This window comes from Heteronotia binoei, chromosome 1 (genome assembly GCF_032191835.1).
Source record: "Heteronotia binoei isolate CCM8104 ecotype False Entrance Well chromosome 1, APGP_CSIRO_Hbin_v1, whole genome shotgun sequence".
Taxonomy (NCBI): domain Eukaryota; kingdom Metazoa; phylum Chordata; class Lepidosauria; order Squamata; family Gekkonidae; genus Heteronotia; species Heteronotia binoei.
The window spans coordinates 245,091,877-245,116,880 of NC_083223.1; the positions used below are offsets into that span (position 1 = coordinate 245,091,877).

At 49.4% G+C, this 25,004-nt stretch overlaps 1 protein-coding gene across 1 annotated transcript; it reads right to left on the reverse strand.

The window, feature by feature from the left end:
* Positions 1-2,533: 2,533 nt before the first annotated feature.
* LOC132587619 (angiopoietin-related protein 7-like) lies at positions 2,534-23,703 on the reverse strand. Its single transcript, XM_060259932.1, has 6 exons — positions 23,115-23,703; positions 13,440-13,662; positions 7,803-7,940; positions 5,732-5,948; positions 3,486-3,681; positions 2,534-2,886 (listed from the first exon to the last, which is right to left on the reverse strand). Exons 1-6 carry the CDS (start codon positions 23,508-23,510, stop codon positions 2,740-2,742), a joined length of 1,317 nt encoding a protein of 438 aa, XP_060115915.1. The 5' UTR covers positions 23,511-23,703; the 3' UTR covers positions 2,534-2,739.
* Positions 23,704-25,004: the final 1,301 nt, after the last annotated feature.

A 25,004-nucleotide genomic window follows, 5' to 3' on the forward strand; every position in this document is an offset into this window, starting at 1 on the left:
TCAGACGGGTCACCTTGTTGGTCTGAAGCAGCAGAACCAAGTTTAAATCCTGTGGCACCTTAAGACCAACCAAGTTTTATTCAGGATAGAAGCTTGCACACCGGGTGTGCATGCACACAAAAGCTTATACCCAGAATTAAACATCGTTAGACTTAAAGGTGCCCCTCTGGACTCAAACTTTGTTCTGCTTCAGACCAACATGGTGCGTGGTCCAGGGAAAACCAGGTGTCAGTCTTCAATTTCATTTCAAAGAGATGCTATCCAGTGCTTTGGATGAAAAGTAATGGGAAAAAACCCAAACACCTCAGTTTATACTTTAATGCTTTGATGTGTCACACAAGGCTAGCAACGCTCAGTTAGGAAGTATGCCCTTTATATCCAATAACATCTATGAAAAGGAGCCTGTCCTGTATTTTAACATCTGATAGGGCATGCAGAGAGAGAGGAATTGTGTTTTACCCATTCCTTCTGAATCCCTTGCTCAGTCTGGTGCTCTGCTAAAAATATACTTGTGAATATTTTCTCTGCAATAAATACTTCATAACTTTGGGTGCTGGACAGAAGCTTTCGTGTGTATGCACACTTCTTCAGATGGATTCTGTGTACCACATAGACCTCCACACTGTCTTGGACACAGTATTTTAAGAAAAGCACCAAGAAGAAAGCAGGCAGTTGGCAAGTGGCTATTCCTCCAGGGGTGCAAAAGGCAGTAAACAGTCCCTGTGGTGGCCAGGTGCTGGGCAGTGGAAGAACTTGGAAGGGAAGCTGGGACTCCTGACCCTGCAAGTGGGCAATTCCTTACAAAGGTTTTTTTTTTTTGGGGGGGGGGCATTTACCTGAGAAAGAAAAGCCTCTCGAGGTGTTGGGAAAACCTTGGAGGGCCAGGTGGAGTAGGCCTGAGTTGGCCACAGCTTCAATTCATTCATTCATTCATTCATTCATTCATTCATTCATTCATTCATTCATTCATTCATTCATGGTGTATTTCTATCCCACCCCTCCTATACAGGCTAAATTTAATGTTTGCAAATAAAATAGAAGCAAGGACTAACATTTAAAAGTACAACTATACAGCGATGGTATTTGGGGGTCTGTGAAGATCCCTAAAGTTCATTTTTGAGGGGGCTTGTATACCCCAATTACTTATCTGTGTACTATTTCTTCAACTCAAAGTGTCCCGTATCTACATTTTTTTTAAAAGATAAGGCTGATGATTAGTGTTTTCTTTATGTTGTGACAACTTAGTATCAAATTGGTAATGAGGGATATTCTTTGATCGTTGTCTCTGGAAGACAGATATCAGCCTGTCTTTAATCAGCTTTGGCTGATCCACCCACGTCACCCACTGTTGAAACACACTGATGCAGCTGCTGTCTCCCGCATCCATATCAGGCCCTTGCAATGCACTCTGCGTGGGGGATTCTTGTGTGTGTGTGTGTGTGTGTGTGTGTGTGTATGCTGAGAATTTCAGTTGGGTCTTCTGTCAACCTGGAGGCAAAGCAAACTGGGGGCTGTCAATCACCAAGTAGTTACCCTCTGCATGGATCCAAGCATACCATCATTTTTATTAGGATAGAGAACAAATCTGAGCACAATATTTTAAGTGAGTCTTTTGAATCAGCGTGAGATGTTTGCACTTTCTGCAAGGCTGTCGAGATTCCCTCTGACCACCCAGACCCATGAGATGGAAATCAATCATATGACTTATCCAAATCCATGGGTTTCAGGGTGATCATGGTCCTCAGATTTCCCCCTAGCCTCCCCCCTCCCTCAGTGGCCCTGCTTTTCTGAAGCTACTTCCCCATGCACAGTTTGTCAGGAGACCTTGAAAAGTATGACAGTCGCATTGAATGCAGCGGAAGGAGCAGAACCAGCAGCTCCCTGCTCTGAAGATGCCTCTGTGGCCAGTGGCTTGGAGCTCTCCAGCATCCAGCCGTTCCAGGTGCTCCAGCTGCATCTGAGCTTTCTTTCAGTTCAATTGGAATAAGTCCTGGGTCGCACTGTACTTAGCTCCCTCCTTCTAGGTAAGGATGGACTTTTTGCAGAAGCAGATCCAGCCTTCAGCACCTGGTATTTCTGGGTGGTCTCCTGGCCAAGTACTAACAAGTCTGCTTAGAGAGCAAACTATAAAACCCCCTGGGGGGGAAACCTGCCCACAGCCATAAGGTGTCTCTTTCCCCTCCATGCAGCAGTTCCTCTTGCTTGCCAGCAGATGGCACTGGGAAATCCTCACAGCTAGACAGGCAAGCATTATACCACATACATATTAACCTAAAAGAGCAATTTCTGAATCAGTCACTCCCAGCCTTCTTCCAGTTGAGGGCAGTACTGTGCTACTTCAAGCTGTGTCCTCACCATATATCAATATTACAAGACCCACAATTTTGCAGCTTGCTGTATTCCAACCAGCAAGCTACACCAGACAGAACTGGAAGTGATATTTCCCAAGAAACCATAACTTTCTTCAGGCCTCAGGATGACAATTCACATCCATTAGAACATCAGTTTAGGGGAGAGCTCCAATCACCCCTCATCCCTCCCTCCAAATAGCACTGGTGTGAACATCCATCTGTGAGACCTTTCTCAGGCCATGGCCTGTCTGCTGATTTCGGTTTGGTTCACATGGTTGGCTGGCTGCCACCTCTCAGTGACCTGACAAATCATTACGCAGTCATTGGCTGTTGCTGGAACTTGTAATCCAGTTGAAGTGAAACACACACACGCAAATTCCTGATTTCTTCATGGGGAGAGATGCGGACGGAAAGTTCGAGGCCTGATCATCATGGTAACCTTCCGGAGGGAATAATAATCCGTGTCTTTCCATGTGTACCACACCACCCCATCAGGTCCAAGGATCCTGCGGTTTTTCAAGGAATATCTGCCACCCTGTGAAGGGGGTAGGGGTTGACAGGAGAAAACAAGGAGTGAATTAAGAATAACTCTAAAAGTGGTTAATTCCAGCCTCTCGCCCTGGCATCATCTTCATCTTGTTGCCCGTGTGGGCTGGATCTCATTCTAAGGTAATATTCCTTCATACAGAGTCCAAGAAGCAGAAGGCATCCAGCAAGAGCTGGCCTAGATTTCTACCCTGCACAATTTGTGATAAAAAAAAAGCCAGAAAAAAGACACTTTGTAGAAGAAGCAAGTGGGCATCCAGAAACCCATTAGTGGGCATAGTGGCACCCATTGGCACCACGTTGAGGATTGGGTGTTGGACTGGATTCAAGGAGGCCCATGTTCAACCCCCCCACCCCCCCGCACTTGTGTCGACATTCATGGGACTGGGCTGACCTTGGGTCTATTCTCTCTCAGCCTAACTTCCTTGTAAGGTAGCTGTGAGGATAAAACTCAAAGACCTGTGTACACCATCAGGGATTCCTGGAAGAAGGGTAAAGTTAAAGATGTAATAGATAAATTCTGGCAAGCTTCATTTTGAGAGATGGCTGTAAAGGTTGTGTGGGTCAGGATCAACCACCAGACCTTACCTTGTAATAAACTCCGTTGAGGTTGGAGAAGAAGCACTGGTGATACCACCAGCCTCCATGGGAGATGGCAGCACAGATGTTTCCTGAATCAGGCGTGCTGAAGCTCCTTTTGTTATGGTACCAGGCAAAGGAGTCCTCTACTGTCCCACTGAAGCCTTCCACATGCAAGCGGTAATAGTTAGCTTCATCCTCAATGCTGTAAAGCAAATAGGGAATGTGCCAGGAATGGTCTTTGGATGGGATTTTCAAATAATCCCAGGACAAAGCAGCCTTGGAGGTTACATAGAATGTGAGGGGTGGGGTGAGACTTGTAGTCTTCACTGAGCACAGCAAATGTAAAAGTTCTGTGTTGAGTTATTATGGGTGCTTTGCATTCAGATCACCTCTAAAGCCTATTGCAAAAGACCCCAAACACAATTCATACACATCAGCAGAACCCCTTGTATTATTATCCTCTGACTGATGCCATAATGATGGGAGGAAATTCTTGTGCAAGGAGACTGTAAGAGCACCACCCCATTCCAGTAAAGAAGTGGTGCTCACCTGAAGTAAGGATGTGCAGTTCCATTCTGCTCCAAGTGATTTGTTCCACTGAGCACTAGAGGTCAGTGAACAGCACTGAAGTACACTGAAGTAAGTCACTGCTTTCCTTTTAATTGAAACAATAGCATCTCAGGACATCAGATACACTACACGGGTCTGGTCTCAAAGACAACCAGGAAACTCCAGCTGGAAACTCCAGAGAGCCAGTTTGGTGTAGTGGTTAAGTGTAGTGGTTAAGCGTGCGGACTCTTATCTGGGAGAACCGGGTTTAATTCCCCACTCCTCCACTTGCACCTGCTGGAATGGCCTTGGGTCAGCCATAGCTCTCAAAGAGCTGTCTTTGAAAGGGCAGCTTCTCCTGTGAGAGCTCTCTCAGCCCCACCCACCTCACAGGTGGGGAAGAAAATAAAGGAGATTGTTAGCTGCTCTGAGACTCTTATTCGGAGAGAAGGGCAGGGTATAAATCTACGGTCTTCTTCTTCGGTCTTCTTCTGGTATGGAATGCTATAGGTTGATTACAATCAGAACCTAGGAAGAAGTTGAAGATTACATCTGATCTGCAGTCACACCATTGGTAATCAATTATTCCTGGGCTCAGTTCCAGGTATTAGTTGTCACCTACAAAGCTCTTCTAGGCTCTGGTGCCTCAAATCTACAGGGCTCCCATGATGCCACACTGCAACAACCCTGCTCATTTGAGCAAAGTCTTCTGCAGGTGCCACCCTACACATGAGTAATATCAACAGCTGTCCATATCTGAGCATTCTTGGCTGCATTCTTTTGTGGAATGGCTGGTCTGCCTGAGGAGGTCAGAAAGGCTTCCACCACACTTAGGGTTGCAAAGTCCCCCACGGCCTATGGGGGGGGGGACTTTTTTCTTGTGTGCTATGTGCACATGGCACGATGATGTCACTCGTAAGTGTCATATTTGCACCAGTGACGTCGCACACTGATCGCTCTAGGAGCTTCTAGGGAAACTCTATGGTTTTGCCGGACGCTGTAGCAATTTGAGAGGGGAACTCTGAATGATGTCATTGTGCCGGCAATGTCAGAAGGGGATCCCTGCACCGGTCCACTGCAGGCTGGCAGGTTGGGGATCCCCAAAGAGGGAGAACTCCCACCCCTCCCAGGAGCTTGGTAACCCTGACCACACTTCTAGCATTCCACAGAACGTGTAAAATGGAATTATTCAGGAGGGCATTTTTATAAAGAAGAAGAGTCTGGATTTATACCCTGCCTTTCACTTGGTGTTTCAGAACAGTTTACAATCTCCTTTCCCTTCCCCTCCCCACAAGACACCCTGTGAGGTAAGTGGGGCTGAGAAAGCTCTGTGAGAACTGCTCTTGAGTGAACTGTGACTGACCCAAGATAAGGACTTAGTAAAGTGGTAAGGACTGTTGTTTGGACACTGTTTATCATATGCATATTATTTGTTTTCTAGTTTCTGAAATCCAGTAAATAAATATACTGAACACGCAGACACATCTCTAACATATGAGGATCTATGTCCATGACTGTCCATTAGATTGAGGTTTAATTTCCTTAGCTCACAGCAGGTGGCGCTATTGCCTCAATTAACTATGTGGAAAGAATGTTCTGGAGATAGGAAAGGAACATTAATAGGAGTTTTTTTAAAATGGAGGGGTGCTGGTTGGTCGCCCACTTATCCCTTATGCTGTTGACCCAGCCTTGTCCACCCATACCTGAACAGTTGATAGAAGGCATGCTTGTGCTTGTTATTCCAGTCTTCCAGATCAATGCGGAGAGAGTAGTCCCCTTGGTTGGTGATCTTGTGAATGTTTTCATTGCCCATCCAGAATTCACCATTTAGATCGCCAAACCCATCTTTGTATTCATTCCACGTCCTGTTAAAGTTGACTGTACCATCTTGCCGCCGCTGGATGACTGTCCAACCTCCACCTGTCAAGGACTGAGTCAGTGTGTGGAATTTCTAACCTGCCTCCATCCCAAACGCTTAGGGCAGAAACATCTCTGAACCAGGGTTGCCAATCCCCAGTTGGAGGCAGGGGATCCCCTGGTTTGGAGGCCCTCCCTCGGCTTTAGGGTTATCAGAAAGTGGGGGGAGGGGTTTGAATGTCTGCTGGGCACTCCATTATACCCTATGGAGTAGGGAATTGATCTGGGACTCGGGGGGGGCTGTTTTTTGAGGGAGAGGCATCAAATTTTCAGCATAGCATCTGGTTCCTCTCTTGAGACCCACCCCAAGTTCCCAGATATTTCCTGAGCTGGACCTGACAACCCTACTGAACACCAGAAGCAGTATGGATTCAATGGTTTATTTGTTTTATTTTATTCATCCACACCCCACCTATTCCCCCAATGGGGAGCCAAAGCAGGTTACATCATTTACCCCTCCTCCATTTTCACAACTCTGTGGGATAGGTGAGGCTGAGTTGTTACTGTCCCAATGTCATCCAGTGAGCTTCCATAGCATGAATGGGGATTCAAATGCAGGTCTCCCAGATACTAGTTGGACATTTTTTACCACAATCTCAAAGTTCAATACTGGACTAGTACTGGGGAGGTCTGGGTTCAAATACCTTCTCAGCCACAGGGCTGCTAACTTTAACCTAGAAATCTCCCTGAAATAGAACTGATTTCCAGACAAAAGAGATCAGTTCCTCTGGAGAAAATGGCTGCTTTGGAAGGTGCACTCTATGGCATTGTACTTCACTGAAGTCCCTCCCATCTCCAAACTCCACCCTTCCTAGTGTCCACCAGGGCTGTCTTAACTTATGGGCCTGATGGGCACTTTGCCCATGGGCCCCACAAGCATAGGGGCCCCACACTAATCTGTGTATGATGCAGTATTTATCGACCATTTACATTTTTATTCCTGTGAGTAGTTGTCGTAGGGGCCCAGTACACTGCTTTGCCCAGGGCCCATAATGCTGTTAAGGTGGCCCTGACGCCCACCCCTAAAATCTCCAGTTGTTTTGCAACCCAGAGTTGGCAGCTCTAGCCATGAAGTTCACTGGATCAGTCACTGTCTTGAGCCACTGAGGCCACCTTTTTACTGAGTCTGGCCTTTGGCCTATCCAGACAGGTCTTCTCTGCTGAGAGCTGCTGTAGAGATCCAGTTAAGCTGAGGTGTTAAAGGAAATCCATGGATACTGTAGACAGCAGAGTGGGAAAATGAGGAAAGTCCTGTTGACTGCCTTGCTGGCCACACAGAAGCAGCTTAAAAATCAGCTGCATTTCTTATTCTCCCTTTCCCCTCTTTAACTGGGACTATCAATTGTCTTATATGATGGCACTGTGCGTTTCTCTCTTCCCTATTCCTCTATCCATGCCACCAGCAGCCACTAGCAGGGAAATAATCAGTGACACGCAGGGCTTTCTTTTGTAGCAGGAACTCCTTTGCATATTAGGTTACACCCCCCTGATGCAGCCAATCCTCCAAGAGCTTACAGGGCCTACTGTAAGCTCTTAGAGGATTGGCTACACCAGGGGGGTGTAGCCTAATATGCAAAGGAGTTCCAGCTACAAAAAAAGCCCTTGACTGACATGGGGACCAAAACCCAATGTTTCAGAAGAAAAGGAGTGCAAGAGACACAGATCTTGCACTCATTCACATAGGTCATGGAGCGGGGACTTTAACCATGTGTGAACCACTCCAAAGCCACAAGGAGTCCTTTTGGACAGAAATGTTTCCCAATAGCCTCTTCCTAGGAGAGGCAATGTTTGACCAGCCTTGCTGGAAAGCACCCATGAGGACTATCCCTTAGGAAGTACCATTGCCTCTGACTGTACCTTCCACATCCATCTCGCACAGCACTTCAATCGGAAGCCCTTCCACAGACGGCATGATGCTGTAGACACCGGAGCGACGAACTCCATTGTAGTAGATGGAGGCACAGTCAATGGGGCAGTTCTTGGCATGCCTCACATCTGAAAAAGAAGACAGCTCAGGGAAACTTGTCTCAGATGCGGGGATTTTGTGCTCTTTGCTTTTCTCTACATGGAGGATATGAAGCTGTCTTACACAGGGCCAGCTTGCCCACTAGGCAAACTAGGCGATTGCCTAGGGCACCGGGAGGGGGGTGCCAAATTGGGCTCCCTCCTGGTGCCCAAGACAACTGCCTAGTTTGCCTCTTCTCCCCCCCACCATTGCTGCTGCTGCCACCGCCACCACTTGCCCCCTCCCTTCCACCGCACTTCTCCCCCCTCAAGCTCGCTGCAACAAGGCTGGGCCCTCCCGGCTTTGAGGCAGCTACGTGTTTTTTGAAGCCAGCACTGGAGGAGGCTTCGCTCGCCGTCACTTCCAGTTCCAGAAGGAGGGGGGAGAAGTCTCCTCCTATGCTGGCTTCAAAATACATGCAGCTGCTTTGAAGCCAGTAGGGCCCAGCTTTGTTGTGGTGAGCTTTGGGGGGTCCACACATGTGACGAAGTGTGGCAAGGCAGAGGGAGGGTGGGAGGTGGTGGTGGGGTCCTGGGCAGGGAGCCTGCATGGGACACCATCTGCCCTAGGGCCGGCTCTGGTCTTACACCAAATCACCCCATTCAGACATTTATCATTTGGCAGCAGGTTTCTAGGAGCCCAAGCAGAGAAATATAGGGTAAAGCAAGGGAAAAGCTGATTACAATGTATAATTCAGTGCTTAAGGATGCTGTGATGGCCACAAGAATAAACAGCTTTAAGGAGGGATTGGACAGATTCATGGAGGATGGGTGTATCAGTGGCTACTAGCCATGGTGACTAATAGAAACATCCAACCATGAGTCAACGTTCGAATCCCAGGGGAAGGTCTTGACCTCTGTCCCCTGTTGTTGGCCCCCCAGAGGACCTGGCTGGCTACTGTGTAAGATGGGATGCTGGACTAGATGGACCACTGGTCTAATGCAGCTAGGCTCTTCTAATATTCTTATGGGTTGTGGCTCAGTGGTACAGCACTTACTTGGCATGCTGAAAGTCCCAGGTTCAATCCCTGGCAAGTCAAGTAAAAAGCATCAGGCATGGTCTCTTTGAAAGACAATGCTGAGAGGCCATAACAAGCTGGCCCAAAGGCTGGCTGGCTAAACAGACATGATTCGCCTTCTGCTTATGTCAGAGACTTGGGCTGGATTTGGGCTAGTGGGTGAAAGTCTTCAGGAGCTTATCTTGTTTTGTGGGTTGGTGTCAAGGGCTCTGTTCATCTTGGAAGAGAGTCCCATAGCAATCTTTTGCTGGGGAGGACCAAGGGCTGAATGCATGTGAAGATTCTCAGCATGCCTAAGATTTGGGGAGCATCAGTGGAATTACCTGACAGGAAAATAGGCACTCATTCATGAGACCAGGAACTGTTTGCGTGTAGTCTGTCTGCCTGTCCATCAGTCTGGGGTGTATGATATATGAGGATCAAGACTTTATTTTGGGGTTCAGTGGTTTTAAATTCTCCTCTGTGTTTTTGGTTGAGTTCACGAATAAGGAATGAATAAGAAATGCATAAGGAACTGGGAATAAAGAACCAACTTCAGTCTCCTGCAAAGTGCTGTGTTCAAAGATACGTCCATTCATACCTGTCTGCTTTTCTGCACAGAATGCAGGCAAGAGGCCTTTAGACTGCAGCATGAAACTCTTTCTTCCTTCCTTCCTTCCTTCCTTCCTTCCTTCCTTCCTTCCTTCCTTCCTTCCTTCCTTCCTTCCTTCCTTCCTTCCTTCCTTCCTTCCTTCCTCCTCTTTTTTTGCCTGATGGAGAGTTCTGGTGCACAATGTGTTATGTCATTTGGGTAGATGGCTTTTGTTTTTCTTTAATCATTCGTATCCGTACTTTAAAGCTCTAGAAGATTTAGATTATGAACCTCTCAAACATTTGGGTCTGAAGCTGTAGAATATTTGGGGCATGAATAAAGATATAAACTTCCTGAAAATGTTGAAGCTACGTAGAGAATTTGTTTTTTCCTGCTTGTGCCTAGCATTTCCTGTGCTTTCACAGTAGTCATGCATCATGTTGATAGGCTGACGTTGCTTAGCTTCCAAGACTGGGTTAGCTGCAAAATCTTCTGTCAAGCCTAACCCTGAGATCTTGCTCCTTCCTTTGGAGACCTAGAGCAGGGCAGCAACCTAACACCCCAGAGCCCCAAGAGAAGTATATGTTTGAAATGCAGCAAGGCTGGGGACAGAAGGAAACACTCAGCAGGTTTCTCTGCAATCAGGAATGAGGGTCTTCAGCCCCCTGCAGAGATCTTTGTCAGAAGAAGGCTGATGCACCCTTAAGCATCCTTGATAAAGAGGCACCGTTTCTAATCGACTTGCATTCCCACTGTTGTCGGCATGAAATTCATAGCGCGTCATTCTGACTTCATTTGGGCCAGGGCTGGACTCTGGAGGAGGAATGAGGCCCAGCTTGGCCAGAAGGAGGCCACCCCTTGGAGTTGTGGCCCAGGGGGGATATGATGCACTAAACCGGGCATATGAAACTGCCTGCCATCTGATCAGCAAATTGCTTCAGTGAGCCCCAAGATGTCTCCCCTGGCTGGCAGTGGCTCTCCAAGGGGTCTGCTAGCAGGCAGCCTTTGAAATGCAGATGTCAGCAATGGAATGTGCTCAATGTAATGTGCAGGTGTTCAGTCACTCAGTGACAAGGGGAAGAGAGACAGTTAGTTTTGGACAGGCCTCAGATTCAGTGGGAGCTCACAGGAGAGCAGCTCCTGCACCTTTCTGAGAGTTCTACCTCCTCCTTCTGAGAGTTCCACCTCCTTGTCCATTGAATAGTATGTGCAGCTGCATAACAATCCTGGATGAGCTCCACCACCTATTTTTCTACAAAATGATCCCTGGTTTTAGAACTGTATTTAGAGGAAGCGGATGTCCTTTCAGTAGAAGGGCTTTTTTTGTAGCAGTTAACTCCTTTGCCTATTAGGCCATGCACCCCTGATGTAGCCAATCCTCCAAGAGCTTACAGTACAGGGTCTACTGTAAGCTCCAGAAGGATTGGCTACACCAGGGGTGTGTGGCCTAGTATGCAAAGGAGTTCTTGCTACAAAAAAAAGCCCTGTTCAATTTTTTGGGATGGGTGGGGGAAGAGGGCAAAGACTTTGAGCTATAAAGACAAATGTGACTCTTTAAGATGAAATCTTTAAGTTTAGGTATATTGAGGGGTTTGGTGGGATTTTGGAAGAACCAGTATTTGAAGGGGATGGCAGACAATGATTATTATGGGACTAGAGGGCTGCTTCGACATGCTTTACCAAGAGAAATGAGAGAGGTGAACAGCTGTCAGTAATCCTTGTGCAAACTCTGCACAGATTTATGCTGCCTTCTCCTGTGTATATTTGAGATGTTGTGTGTGCCTAAGAAACAGCCCAACAGCCAGGATTTGACTGCGGAAATTTTATAGGGCTTTTTTAACATAGGTAATAAGATCAACCAAAAGGAAGATAGCAACCAGGAAATCAGGAGACTGAAACTGGGAAGAGCACCCATGAAAGAGCTAGAGAAGATCCTGAAGGGCAAGGAATGGGTTGCTAGTGACCAAGTTCATGTAAATTCATGACACAGTTGTTCCACATTACTATATATAGACATGAAAGTTGGACAGTGACAGGGGTGTCAAACTGTCCTGGGGCCGAATCAGGCCCCCGTAGGGCTCCTATCAGGCCCCCGAGCATCTGCTTCCTTCTCCCTGTCTCTTGCTTCCTTCTGCATCTCAGCTTGCTTTGCCACGCTCTCTCAATTGCACAGCAGAGCTACTGAAGCCTCTCTTCCTTCAATTGACTGAGGCTCCTCCCCCTCCTGGTCTCCTGGAGAGGGAGGGAAAGAGCCAGAGCTTCCTTTGCCCACTTCCCTGGATCCCATGGGAGAAATACAGCAGCTTTAAGACCAACAAGTGCTAATGTTTTTAAAGCATGTTTTGTTTTAAGGTTTTTGGGTTTTTTAAAATCTTTAGTCAAGTTTGTCTGTGTCCTTTAAAAAGTTTATATTGCTGCTACCTAATCTTAAATAGGTACACATATGGCCCAGGCCCAGCCTGGCCCAACACAGCCCAGCCTGGCCCAACAAGGTCTCATTTAAGTCAGATCCAGCCCTTATAACAAATGAATTCAACACCACTGGTGAAGAAAGCTCAAAGGAGAAAGCTAGTTTCTTTGAAATGTGGTTTTGGAGGAGAGTTTGACAGATAACATGGACCTCTAAAAAGATGATCCGTGGGTTCTAGATCAGATTAAGCCTGAACTCTCACTGGAAGATAAAACTGAGACTATTCTATTATGGTCACAGTATGAGAAGACAAGACTAACTGGAAAAGAAAACAACGCTAGGAAAAGTTGAAGGCAGAAGGAAAAGAGGAAGACCCAACATGAGATGGATGGACTCAATCAAGGAAGCCGCAGCCCTCAGTTTGCAAGACCTGAGCAACGCTGTTAACAATAGGATGTTTTGGAGGACATTAATTGATAGGGTTGGCATAAATCAAAAGCAATTTGACAGCACTTAACACACCTGTGCAAGAGTATTGTACTGTAACTAAATGGTTCTGAAGATGCTTGGGTAAAAGGCAAGGGACTGAGGACTGTGCCCCTGGGTATAGCTTGCATTCTCTGTTGCTGTACCATCCTGCTGATTGCACCAACTTGCTCTGTGTGATCTGCCTGAGTCTCAATGGAAAAGGTGAGCTATAAATAATGCAAATAAATAAATGAAAATAAGTGATAGAGTTTCAAGACCTGCATGTGGGCTTTCTTAGACCAGTTCTTTGTTCTGAATTTTGACACAGTTTGGATTCTTTAATTGTAAAAGCTCGCAGATGCCTGACCTGGAGTCTTTGGGATTGGATGGATAAAAATCCAGGGCCGCGGTTGGGTGGGAAGAGACAGTACATATGAAGCTATCTTATACTCAATCTTTTGGGGTTTTGCCTTCAAGCTGCAGCCAGCTAGTGGAGACGCTGCAGGGTTTTCAAGGCAAGAGAGGTGGTTGGCCATTGCCTGCCTCTGCGTAGTAACCCTGGGCTTCCTTGGTGGTCCCCTATCCATGTACTCACCAGGGCCAACCCTACTTAGCTTCTGAGATCTGATGAGATTGGGCCAGGGCTTTTTTTGTAGCAGGAACTCCTTTGCATTTTAGGCCACACACCCCTGATGTAGCCAATCCTCCAAGAGCTTATAGGACTCTTAGTACATCAGCTCTTGGAGGAGTGACTACATCAAGGTTGTGTGGCTAAAATACAAAAGGAGTTCCTGCTACAAAAAAAAAAGCCCTGGATTGGGCTAACTTGGGCCATCCAATTCACGGCACACAATTGTCTGCTGTGATTGGCAGTACTCTTGGCAGAGGGGGCTCTTGTCTGTCTGCTAGATGAAAGCCTTCTATGGAAGACTGAGCCCAGGAGCATCAGCATGCCTAGCACATGGCCTAGGAATGAGCTGTGGCCCTCTCCTTACAAGAGGGACCAGGGCCAGAAATCTCACCTGGGCGGTGCATCTCCTGCTGCAGCCGCATCTCCGCAGGGACCAGGCAGCCAGGGTTGTGCCGCACCCATTCCACCAGCAGAGAGATGTTGTGCACCCGGGCCTGGATGTCGTACAGCAGCGTGGCTTGAATGTGCTGCACGGCAACGGACTCGTGGTACTGCTGCTCCAGATCCTGGACCCGCAGCTCCATAGAGGAGTTCCGGCTAGCCTTCTCTTCATACTTAGGAGGAGGAAGAAGAGGTGGTGTTAAAGCGGGGAGCAGCCCAGAGGGAGGGAGCTGAGCTCCTTCGAGATTTTGTTATTGCATCCTCTTCAGATTTCTTAAAAACCCCATGTGTATTCCATGTAGAAGGGTCTTCAAATGTTTAAAACTAATGTACCTTGTCAAAAACCACTTTAAAAAGTATTCAAACTGGCAGTCATCACAGGAAACCAGAGCTGTACTATTGATACACATGTCTTAAAAACCACTACTAGATACCTATTCTATACACAAGTTAGTTGCTAACCTCCAGGTGGTGGCTGGAGATCTCCTGGGGTTACAGTTGATCTCCAGGCAACAGAGCTCAGTTCACCTGGAGAAAAATGGCTGCTTTGGAAGGTCAACTCCATTGCACTGTACTGTGTTGAAGTCCCTCCCCAAGCCCCACCCTCCTCAGGCTCCACCTCCAAATCTCCAGGTGTTTCCTAACCCAGAGCTGGTAATCCTGTTGCAACCACGTTCCACACAGAACTCACAACCAGCCAGTGATCTGCTTGGTGCGTGGAGATCAAGCCAAGGTTTAGGTCAGGAGGATTCCAGGCAGCCTTGCATCAAAATAATAATCAACCTCAAAACAGTTTATGGTCAGCAAGGTTGTAAGGTACTTTTTTTTTTTTTTAGATTTTAAAAAATGAATTATTAAATACAATTCTGGGTCTAAAACATCTTCCTGCTGTTGTAATTGAGAGAAAGGATAAATAATCTTATAGCTACTCAATTTGTTTACATCATTGCCCTCAAGGCACATTCTTGAAGCCATTTCTTCAGACAGCTTGCTTGTCATGGGTGCTGGGGACCCTGTAGAGGAAGTTGAGCCTGCAGCAGAAACTGTGCCCCTGCCACCTGCACCAGTGCCCCTGCCTCCTGCTGGAGAAGATCCCAGCCCCCCTGCCTCGCCCTCTCGGGTGGCGCGTGTGCGTGACCGCCTCCGTCAGGACCTCAGGGATCGGAGGAGGGCGGCACGCTCACAAGCAAGACGCTCCCTGAGCCCTGAGTTTTGAGAGGATTCTGGCCCTTCTAAGAGCAAGGATGCTTGAGTTGCAACAGGATCCTGGCTGCCTCCCAGAGCCAGCAATTAGCCCAAATGGGCAACAGCCAGCAGAGGGCTATATAGCTGTAGGCTTTGGGAGGAGGCTTTGTGGAAGCAACTAGTCATCTACCTGACGTCCTAGCATCCACTTCGGCTTTTGACTTTGGACCCCCTGACCTTGGCTTGACTTCTGGGCCCCCTGACTACGGCTTCTGAACCTCTGACCTACGATACCTGGACAACGATTTGGCTTTGGCACCTTGGACACTCTTGCTCACCGGTTACAGACCTTGGACTGCCCCTGGACTTCGCCTGGCCTGGCCCCAGCTCGTGACAGATTGCTTCCACCCACACAAACACCCATTCCACAGGATGGATGCTGAAGCAAGTGGAACCGCAGGACTACTGGCTGCCCTCCAAGCCCAGGTACAGCAGCTGACACAGGCAGTAGTGCACTTGCAGCAACAGCCTGCAGCCAGTGCTCCAGCCAAGTGCCCAGTTCCCCCACCTGACAGATTTGGGGGTGCTGTGGAAGAATTTCCTGCGTTCCTGGCACAGTGTCAGCTGTACTTTGAACTAAGAGCACGGGACTTCCCCAATGACAAGACGAGGGTGTGTTTTATCATTAGTCTGTTAAAGGGGCAGGCGGCCAAGTGGGCCACACCCCTACTGGTTGGGTCCTCTCCCCTACTGACTGATTACCAGGGGTTTGAGGCCCACCTGTCTGCTGCCTTCTCCAACCCAGTCCAAGCAGCCACAGCCAACCGGAAAATCAGGGCCCTGAAACAAGGCCAGTCCTCGGTGGCTCAGTATGCCACCGAATTCAAGCTCCTGGCCCAAGACTTGGCGTGGAATGAGGCTGCTCAGATGGACCAGTTTACCGAGGGGTTGGCAGAGGAAGTCCTGGACGAACTGGCCAGGGTGGAGCGGCCCCCCACGCTCCAGGAACTTATCACCCTCTGCCTCCGCATCGATGGCCGCCTGGAAAGTCGCCGCCAAGCCAAGACCCGAGGGCGCCAGCTCCCTGCGCCCTGCCACTTGGCTCCTCTCCCATCCCCAGCTAGTACCAGAGACGAGGGTGAGCCTATGCAGCTTGGAGCTGCTCGACCCCGCCTGACTCCAGAAGAAAAGGCCAGACGCCGCACGCAGAACCTGTGCCTCTACTGCGGCACGGCAGGCCACTATGCCTCTGGCTGCCCTGCTAAACATCGAATACCCAGACCTACATTGCCACCGCCGCCAAAAGGCCAGCCCCAGGCGTAAGTGGACCCTCCAGCCTGGGGCGACTAGCTGGGTCCTCCGAACAACAGGCTGATACCCCGGGCCCGTTCCTGCTACCAGTCAAACTCCATCTGCCCGATGGACGCTGGCTGTTCGTGTATGCCATGCTGGACTCGGGAGCGGCCCACTGTTTCGTAGATGCCGCCTTTGTAAAGCAGCACCAGATCCCAGTGCAGCCAAAAGAGATTCCGACGCTGGTGGAGGCTATTGACGGGCGCCTCCTCCGTTCTGGCCCCGTCACCCAGGAGACCTGTCCCATCACCTTCCATGTCCAGCAGCACCAAGAACAGCTGCAGTTTGATGTCGCCCGCATGCCTCGCTTCCCGCTGATTCTAGGCCTTTCCTGGCTGAAGCTGCACAACCCCATCGTGGACTGGGCTCAGCAAGAACTACGCTTCCGAGACCCATGCCCCCATCTGACTCCTCCCACCACTCTAGCAGCCGGCATCCCGAGTGGTGGTCCTCAGCTCCCTCAGAAGTATGCAGATTTCGCCGATGTCTTTGAAGAGACAGGAGCAGATCAGCTTCCCCCTCACCGACCCTATGACTGTGCCATTGATTTGGTACCTGGGGCACCACTCCCGGTGGGGCGTCTGTACCCAATGTCGGAGCCTGAGTTGGCAGCTTTGCGAGACTACCTGGACAAGAACCTGAAGCGCGGATTCATCCGACCCTCAACTTCTCCCCTGTCTGCTCCAGTCCTCTTCGTGAAGAAGAAAAGCGGGGAGCTCCGGCTGTGCAATGACTACCAGGCCCTGAACAAGATCACCATCCGCGACCGGTACCCTCTACCACTGATCCCTGAACTCTTGGATCGTTTAAAGGGGGCCCAAATCTACACCAAGCTGGACCTCCGCGGAGCGTACAATTTGGTGCGCATACGGCCCGGAGACGAATGGAAGACCGCGTTTGGGACCCGATACGGGCAGTACGAGCACCTGGTGATGCCCTTCGGATTGACCAACGCCCCAGCTGTCTTCCAGAGGTTCATGAATGATGTCTTCCGGGACCTGCTCGACCGCTTCGCGATCATATACCTGGATGACATTCTAATTTACTCCCGCAATCCTGCCCAGCATGCCGAGCACGTCCGCCAGGTCCTACAGCGCCTACGAGCCCATGGCCTCTACGCCAAGTTGGAGAAGTGCGACTTTGACCTGCGCTCCGTCGAGTTCCTTGGTCACATTGTGTCACCACAGGGAATCCTCATGGACCCGAAAAAGGTGGAAGCGGTCCTGACCTGGCAGGCCCCTCAGAATCGCAAAGACCTGCAGCGGTTCCTTGGTTTTGCCAACTACTATCGGCAATTCATCCCAGCCTATGCATCTCTGACAACACCCCTGACTCAACTACTCCGCCCCAAAGAACCTTTCCACTGGTCCCCAGAGGCCGATAACGCTTTCTCCACCCTGAAGACCCGCTTCGCCACCGGGCCACTCCTGAGATACCCTGACCCCCAGCTTCCCTTTACGGTGGAAGCTGATGCCTCCAACGTGGCCCTGGGAGCAGTGCTGTCCCAGCGCGAGGAGCCGTCCCAGCCACTCCAGCCCTGCGCCTATTACTCACGCCAGCTCACTGCGGCAGAGAGGAACTACACCATCTGGGAGAGGGAGTTGCTCGCGATCAAGGTGGCTTTTGAGGTTTGGAGACATTACCTTGAAGGGGCTCGCCACCCTGTCCAAGTGCTCACCGACCACCGGAACTTGGAGCATCTCCAGACCACCCGCCGTCTCAACCAGCGCCAGATCCGGTGGTCCCTATTCTTCTCCCGCTTTGACTTCAAGATCACCTACATCCCCCATACCCAGAACCGGAAAGCCGATGCGCTCTCGCGGAAACCGGAATACGCTCCTGCTTCGACTGAGACCGTGCCTGCTGCTCCCATCCTGCCACCCTCAGTGTTTGCAGCCACCTCCACCTCACCAGCACTCGTGGAGGACATTCGTGCTAGCCAGGCCAATGATCCCTGGGTCCAGCAACACCTCCAGGCACTCCAAGATGGCTCAACAGGCGAGTTCACGACTCGAGGCGGCCTCTTGCTACACCACGAACGCCTCTATGTGCCGCCCGGGCCCTTGCGGGCAGAAGTACTACGCATGACCCACGACGCGTTACCCGCTGGGCACTTTGGACAACATAAGACCACCCACTTGCTGACACGGGAATTCTGGTGGCCACGAGTTCGCTCCGATGTTGCCCGTTATGTCAGCTCCTGTGACGTCTGCCGACGGGCCAAAGACGTCCCAGCCAAACCCTCGGGGTTGTTACAGCCCTTGCCCACACCCTCAGGACCCTGGGATACCATCTCGATGGACTTCATCACGGAACTTCCACGATCCAAGGGTCAGACGTGCATCTTGGTGGTCGTCGACCTATTTACCAAGATGGCCCACTTCATTCCGTGCCCGAAACTTCCCACAGCTCAGGAGACAGCCCAGCTCTACCTGCAACACATCTTTCGTCTGCACGGACTCCCAGCCCACCTGATCTCAGACCGGGGCCCCCAGTTCTCCTCTTGGTTCTGGCAAGCCCTCCATTCCAGCCTGGGGACTCGAGTGCACCTGTCCTCAGCTTACCACCCACAGACAGATGGTCAGACAGAGCGCACCAATGCCACGCTAGAGCAATATCTCCGCTGTTACACCTGCTACCAGCAGGACGACTGGACCACTCTGTTGCCTCTAGCGGAATTTGCATACAACAACGCGGTCCATTCCTCCACCCAAATGACCCCGTTTGCTGCAACCTACGGCTACCACCCCCGGTTCTTCCCGGCGATCCTGCCACCCACGAATGTCCCCGCCGTTGAGGCCTACCTGCAAGAACTCCGCGCCAGCCAAGACTTGCTCCGAGAGCAGCTACAGCGGGCCAAGGAAGCCTATAAACTAGCTGCGGACCGGAAGAGGCAGGAAGGCCCCCCAATCCAGCCGGGGGATCAGGTGTGGCTCTCAACTCGCTACCTGCGCCGGCCTGGTCGGTCTCACAAGCTGGATGCACGGTTCATTGGACCCTACCCTGTCTTAGAACAAATAAACCCCGTCGCCTTCAGGCTCCAGTTGCCACCCCACCTCCGCATTCACCCTGTGTTCCATCGCTCCCTCCTTGTTCCAGCTGCACGCCCTGACCCAGCTCGGCCTCCTTCTCCACCGCCACCACCACCAGTGTTGGTGGATGATGAAGAAGAATACGAGGTGCGCCAGATCCTGGACTCCCGGTACCATCGTGGAGGCCTCCAGTACCTTGTGGACTGGGAGGGATACGGCCCAGAAGACTGGTCTTGGGAGCCCGTGGACAATCTTCATGCCCCAGACTTGGTGCAACGGTTCCACAACGACCACCCCGACCTCCCAGGCCCCTCGACGGAGGGGGGCCCTGGGGGGGGGATAGTGTCATGGGTGCTGGGGACCCTGTAGAGGAAGTTGAGCCTGCAGCAGAAACTGTGCCCCTGCCACCTGCACCAGTGCCCCTGCCTCCTGCTGGAGAAGATCCCAGCCCCCCTGCCTCGCCCTCTCGGGTGGCGCGTGTGCGTGACCGCCTCCGTCAGGACCTCAGGGATCGGAGGAGGGCGGCACGCTCACAAGCAAGACGCTCCCTGAGCCCTGAGTTTTGAGAGGATTCTGGCCCTTCTAAGAGCAAGGATGCTTGAGTTGCAACAGGATCCTGGCTGCCTCTCTGAGCCAGCAATTAGCCCAAATGGGCAACAGCCAGCAGAGGGCTATATAGCTGTAGGCTTTGGGAGGAGGCTTTGTGGAAGCAGCTAGTCATCTACCTGACGTCCTAGCATCCACTTCGGCTTTTGACTTTGGACCCCCTGACCTTGGCTTGACTTCTGGGCCCCCTGACTACGGCTTCTGAACCTCTGACCTACGATACCTGGACAACGATTTGGCTTTGGCACCTTGGACACTCTTGCTCATCGGTTACAGACCTTGGACTGCCCCTGGACTTCGCCTGGCCTGGCCCCAGCTCGTGACATTGCTATACCTCCGGACCTCTTTCCCAACAGCAAAAACAGAAAAATTGTTCTCCCCAATCTTCACAATCTTTGAAGACACTCTTCTGGAATGTTCTCTCATTCCTGACTTTCCTTAACAAAAGATTCTGGCTCTCTTTTGTGCAGAGCAGAGCCCAGTCATTTACCTGATAGAAATTTCTGGGTTTTTTATCCTCTCCAGAAGATTCTAATGAGTCCAATCTATGTTACCTGCATTCAGAGATAATAGCCACCACCAGTGTTTCAATTGCAGGTCTTTACAGCCTGGCTAATGGAAAGCTAACTAGGGGGACTGGTTCTTCAGCCATTCTCTAGTTAGGTTTCATATAACTAGCTTCTGAGCATAAAGAGAATGCACACAAAACATTTCTCTTTCCAAAGTGGGGCAGGGTGCCAGTCCACACAAATCATCTCAACCTGCTCAAATCCCACCTTGAAAGGAATGAGGACTGTGCATTCAGAGCTGATGAAGACATTCTGGCCCCTGAGTAGGAAAACCTAGAGAGCTGCTCATCCCACACACAGTTAAGTTGTCTTGCTCAAGCACCACTGGAGTGAATATGGAATTAAAAATCCATTTCCATGGGGCTTGCAGAGGAGAATTTTCTCGCTAAGCCTCAGGGCAGATTACATAGCGTAAATCAAGTGAAATCAACAGGATGGGACATCCAAAGAGCAACCCAATGGGGTTTGGACTACAGAAACCAGAAAACAAGAGAAATCTCAGAGCTGAAACACGAGCTCTTAAAAATGATACTTTTAAGTGGAGTAGAAACTGCCTAGTCTGAAGCACACTTACAGTATTAGGTAGCAATACAGTGTGGTAGGTCACAGTCCCCATCCCTTTACCAATGCGAATTTCAGACAATTTCATTATAGTACAGTTATAGTACAGTTCTATTTACCTCTGCAAAAAACCCTCTTAAATAACTCTGCTTTGTGTAACTTGTGAAAAGTCAGGAGAGTCGTGCCAGAGTAAGACCTACCACCCTTAATAACTCCATGTATCACCTCTCAGAATAGGGCCACCTGTGCCTTATGTAGGAGCACAGAGACCTTCTTCACATGAAACTGCCTTTTATCAAGTCAGCCTGCCTGGCTCAGGACTCTGTTCTGACTGGCAGGGGTTCTCTGGGCAAGAGGATAGTTTCTCCATCTCTTCATAGGTGAAGTTGGCCATGGCCAGGGTTTTGTGGGGGGGGTTTGTAGCAGGAACTCCTTTGCATATTAGGCTACACCTTCCTGTTGTAGTCAATCCTCCAAGAGCTTACAGGGCTCTCCTTACAGGGCCTACTGTAAACTCTTGGAGGATTGGCTACATGAGGGGGATGTAGTCTAATATGCAAAGGAGTTCCTGCTACAAAAAAAGCCCTGGCCATGGCTGAACCTGGGACTTTCTGCAGACACAAGCAGGTGCTCTGATCCCTTCCCATTTCAGTGAGATATGTACAGGAGAAGGTTCCCAGAAGACTGTGCCATCTTTTGCCTTTTTAAAAATGATGATCATCCCCTGGAGAGCACATTCTCTGATATAAGCAACCAGTTTTATGCAGATGAAGAATGCAAAGTGCAGAATCGTGCGGCCGAGCCGTCTTCATAAACAAATTTGAGCTCCATTTAGTGGCCAAGATTTATGAGGCTTAATAACAGGCCAACTTCATTTCTTCCTAGAGGGCTGGCCATTCCTTGGCTCTGCAATTCATCATGCAACCTGGAGATCATCCCAGCTCTTGTTGTTTCTCTGTCACTGTGCGAGAAGATGTGTGGGCGGGTGTTTTCTGATGCCATTCCAGACACTGATATATTAAAGAGCATATTAGAATTCATTTCATTCTTCTGCCTTCCATTCCTTAAATGGCCCTATGAAGAAGAACTGCAAGCTACAATTGCTAAGAACCTAGGCACAGCTTTGCTGGATCAGACCAGTGGTCCATTTAGTCCAGCATCCTGTCCCACAGTGACCCCTCAAAATGCCCCTTGCATGTGTTGGAAGGTGTACAAGGAAAGCGTGGAGGCCAAAGCCATCTCCTGTTGCTGCCCCACAGCACTAGTATTCAGAGTGCTTCTGTTTCTGAACATGGAGGTTCCATTTAACTATTGAGGCTGAATAGCTATTGAAGGACCAATCCTCCAAGAATTTCTTTAATCCCCCTTTAAAGGTTGCTAAAAATTAGTGGTCATCATTACATTTTGTGGCAGTGAATGCCACAATCCAATGACATTTGGGTGAAAAATTATTTCCTTTTGACTCTTCTGAACGCACTGCCCATCAATTTCATTGGATGGCCCCCAATGGGTCTCGGAGAATTTTCTCTTGTCTCTTTATGTGCTCCATTCTTAATTTTAATAACCTGTATCATGGCTCCTTGCCTTGACCTGAATAGCCCAGACTAGCCAAATCTCATCACCACTTGGAAGCTAAGCAGGGTCTGCCCTTGTTACTATTTGGGTAGGAGACCTCCAAGGAACACCAGAGCTGTTTTATCAGTGACTTAAGGCACCCAGTGCTCCATGGAAAATGACACTCCAAGGATGCCCAATGTTAGAATGAGGAAGAGAGGAGATTGGAGAGGCAAATAGAGGCAGGGAGGAAAGAGAAAGAAGGGAGAGGAGAATAAAGGGGAAGGAAGGGAATGGGAAGAGAGGGGAAACAGGAGATGGGAGAAGAGAGGGGGAAGAGAGGAGTGGAGGGGTAGAGAAGGAGGGGAGTGGGAAAGTAGAGAGAGGAGAGGGGAGAGAGAGGGGGAAAGATAGGAGGAGAGGAGAGAAAAGGAGCAGTGAGGAAAGCAGAAGAAAGGCTTTGAAAGGAGGAAAGGAGAACATTTCCCCTGGCTCAGATGTGCCATTCAAGGTGGAGCAGATTTCATGGGGCTGTTCAAATTGCAGGTGGGCATTATATAGTGCTGCAGCTTATACACCAAGTCTGTGGCGTGTGAATTTCAGTGGTATCACTAACACATGCCCCTCATAGATCACAAGTTGTTAAGTTTTGCAGGTATGGGGACTGTGCACCCTGGATAACAGGCATGCATTTACTGGGAGAGGACTTTTCAGAGTAACTTGTATATTCATCCTTTTTTCACCCCTATGGCAGATAATGCTTACCTGCAACTCCAGCACCTTGATGCGATGCCGATGGTTCCTCAGCTCTTCTTGGAGCTCAGCAATGAGTTCACGCAGTTCCAGGATCTGCTGCTTCCGCTCCTCATTTTCATGGAGCCAATAAGAGACCTCGTCTGTGCAGCGGAACATATCCGGGCACCTCTGCTCATCCAGCTGTGGCAGGGTGGCTACAATTCTGCACCTCCCATTGGGCAAGACCTGGTTGCTGTATTCTCCACACTGGATTAGCCCCGTGCTCCCTTGGCGTCCATCATCACTGCTTATGCCATTGCTGTTGGCTGCCAGGGGTCTCTGCAGTGAATGGTGATTCAGAAATGCTAAGAAGAGGAGAGATTGCATCACCATCCTTTTGGGTGCAAGATGGGTTGAGAGCTGCATGGTGCAACCAAGGGGTACAAGCCGGGGCCACCTGGGTGAGATGTGGTCCCTTACTCAGATGCTGTCCAACATAGAGAAGTCCATTTGTTGCAAACCACATGCATTGCATTGGCTCAGATCGATGGTGACCAAGTCTAGGAATGAATCTGCAGCTGCCACAAAAGGGCATGATGGAAGGAGTTCTCGTGAAAAAGAAACCTGCAAAAAGTGATCAAGAGAGCAGTAAACCTTCAGCATCACTCCCTTCCCACACCCGTTATCATGTACAAAACAATGCCAGTCTCCTCAGTCTACATTTGTGGGCTTTTCACTGCCTCTTGGATGTCATGTGTTCATATTCAGGAATTCCTTTCTGTGGAATTCACTTAAAGAGCTTCTTTGTAGCAAGTGGTTTGCTTAGTAGACAATGTCTTAAAAACACAGAGGAAGTTTGAATGACACCCATTTTTTCCAGGACCCTGGAGAGCTGTTTCAACAATTAGCTTGCCAACAAAGAAAGTGGACTGGACAGGACATTTCATCTGGACTCTTTTAAAAAAACCAGTTCAGCTGCACATCACAAAGAGTTTCTCTGCTCTAGTACATTTCCAGTTTTCTTTCTTTCTCCTGAAAATTAGTTTCTTACATTCTGGGGGTGTAAACAAGGAGGAGCTGTGGCTCAGTGGAAGAGTCTCTGTTTGGCATGCAGAAGGTCCCAGGTTCAGTCCCCAGCATCTCCAGTTAGGCAATAGGTGATGCAAAAGGCAGCTACTTGAGGCCCTAGAGAACCACTGCCAGACTGAGCAGGCAATACTGATGGGACCAATGGTCTGATACAGCATGAGGCAGCTTCATGTGTGTTCAAATGCTAAAAAGAAACCATGGGGGGGGGGTTAGCAAGATAGTTCTTTTTGTAAAAGTAGAAAGATGGTTGTGAAGTGGTTTGTGAAGCAGAGTATGTTTGTTATCTTTATTTTTCTTTATTTATTGTTCACAAGAACAGTCCTTTCTGGAACCCCCTCCCGGGGGGGGGGGACCCTTGGTGGTATTTTCACTGTCTTTCTTCATTGAAATGCCTTTTCTAAAGGCAACTCTTCAGCACAACTTTTGGCCAGTTTCTTAGACTTCACCACTGAATGAGAATCTAGTCTTTGTCCAAAGGAATTTGCATACCCTCTCCCTTGTTATCTTCATCTTTCCTCCTCCTCTTCCTTCTGGCCTCCCCAGCATCAGAATTTAGATTGTAAGCACTGCAGGACAGGGCTGTATTAATTGTTTATGCTACTCTGCATGGTGCCAGGTACATTAGAAGATATGCTGTATCCATTAATGACAATGACTGAAAATGGCAACAATTATAGTGCATCAGCACATTGGTCTATCTACCCAATGCCCTGTTTTGGGCACTAAGTTCCAGATGCCTTGGGAAATGTGCACAACCATGTTTTGTGACCAGAAGATACTGCCAGGATTGCACATCAGAAAATACTTGACTGGCATAGGGTGCAAAAAAAG

Excerpts from the sequence above, each read along its gene's own strand:
- LOC132587619 (XM_060259932.1), bottom strand. The coding sequence starts at position 23,510 with ATGCAGCTCTCAACCCATCTTGCACCCAAAAGGATGGTGATGCAATCT. Across the intron at positions 5,949-7,802 it reads GTGCGAGATGGATGTGGAAG|GTGGAGGTTGGACAGTCATC; the intron begins GTACAGTCAGAG and ends AGTCCTTGACAG. Across the intron at positions 3,682-5,731 it reads GCCTTCTATCAACTGTTCAG|CATTGAGGATGAAGCTAACT; the intron begins GTATGGGTGGAC and ends TTTGCTTTACAG.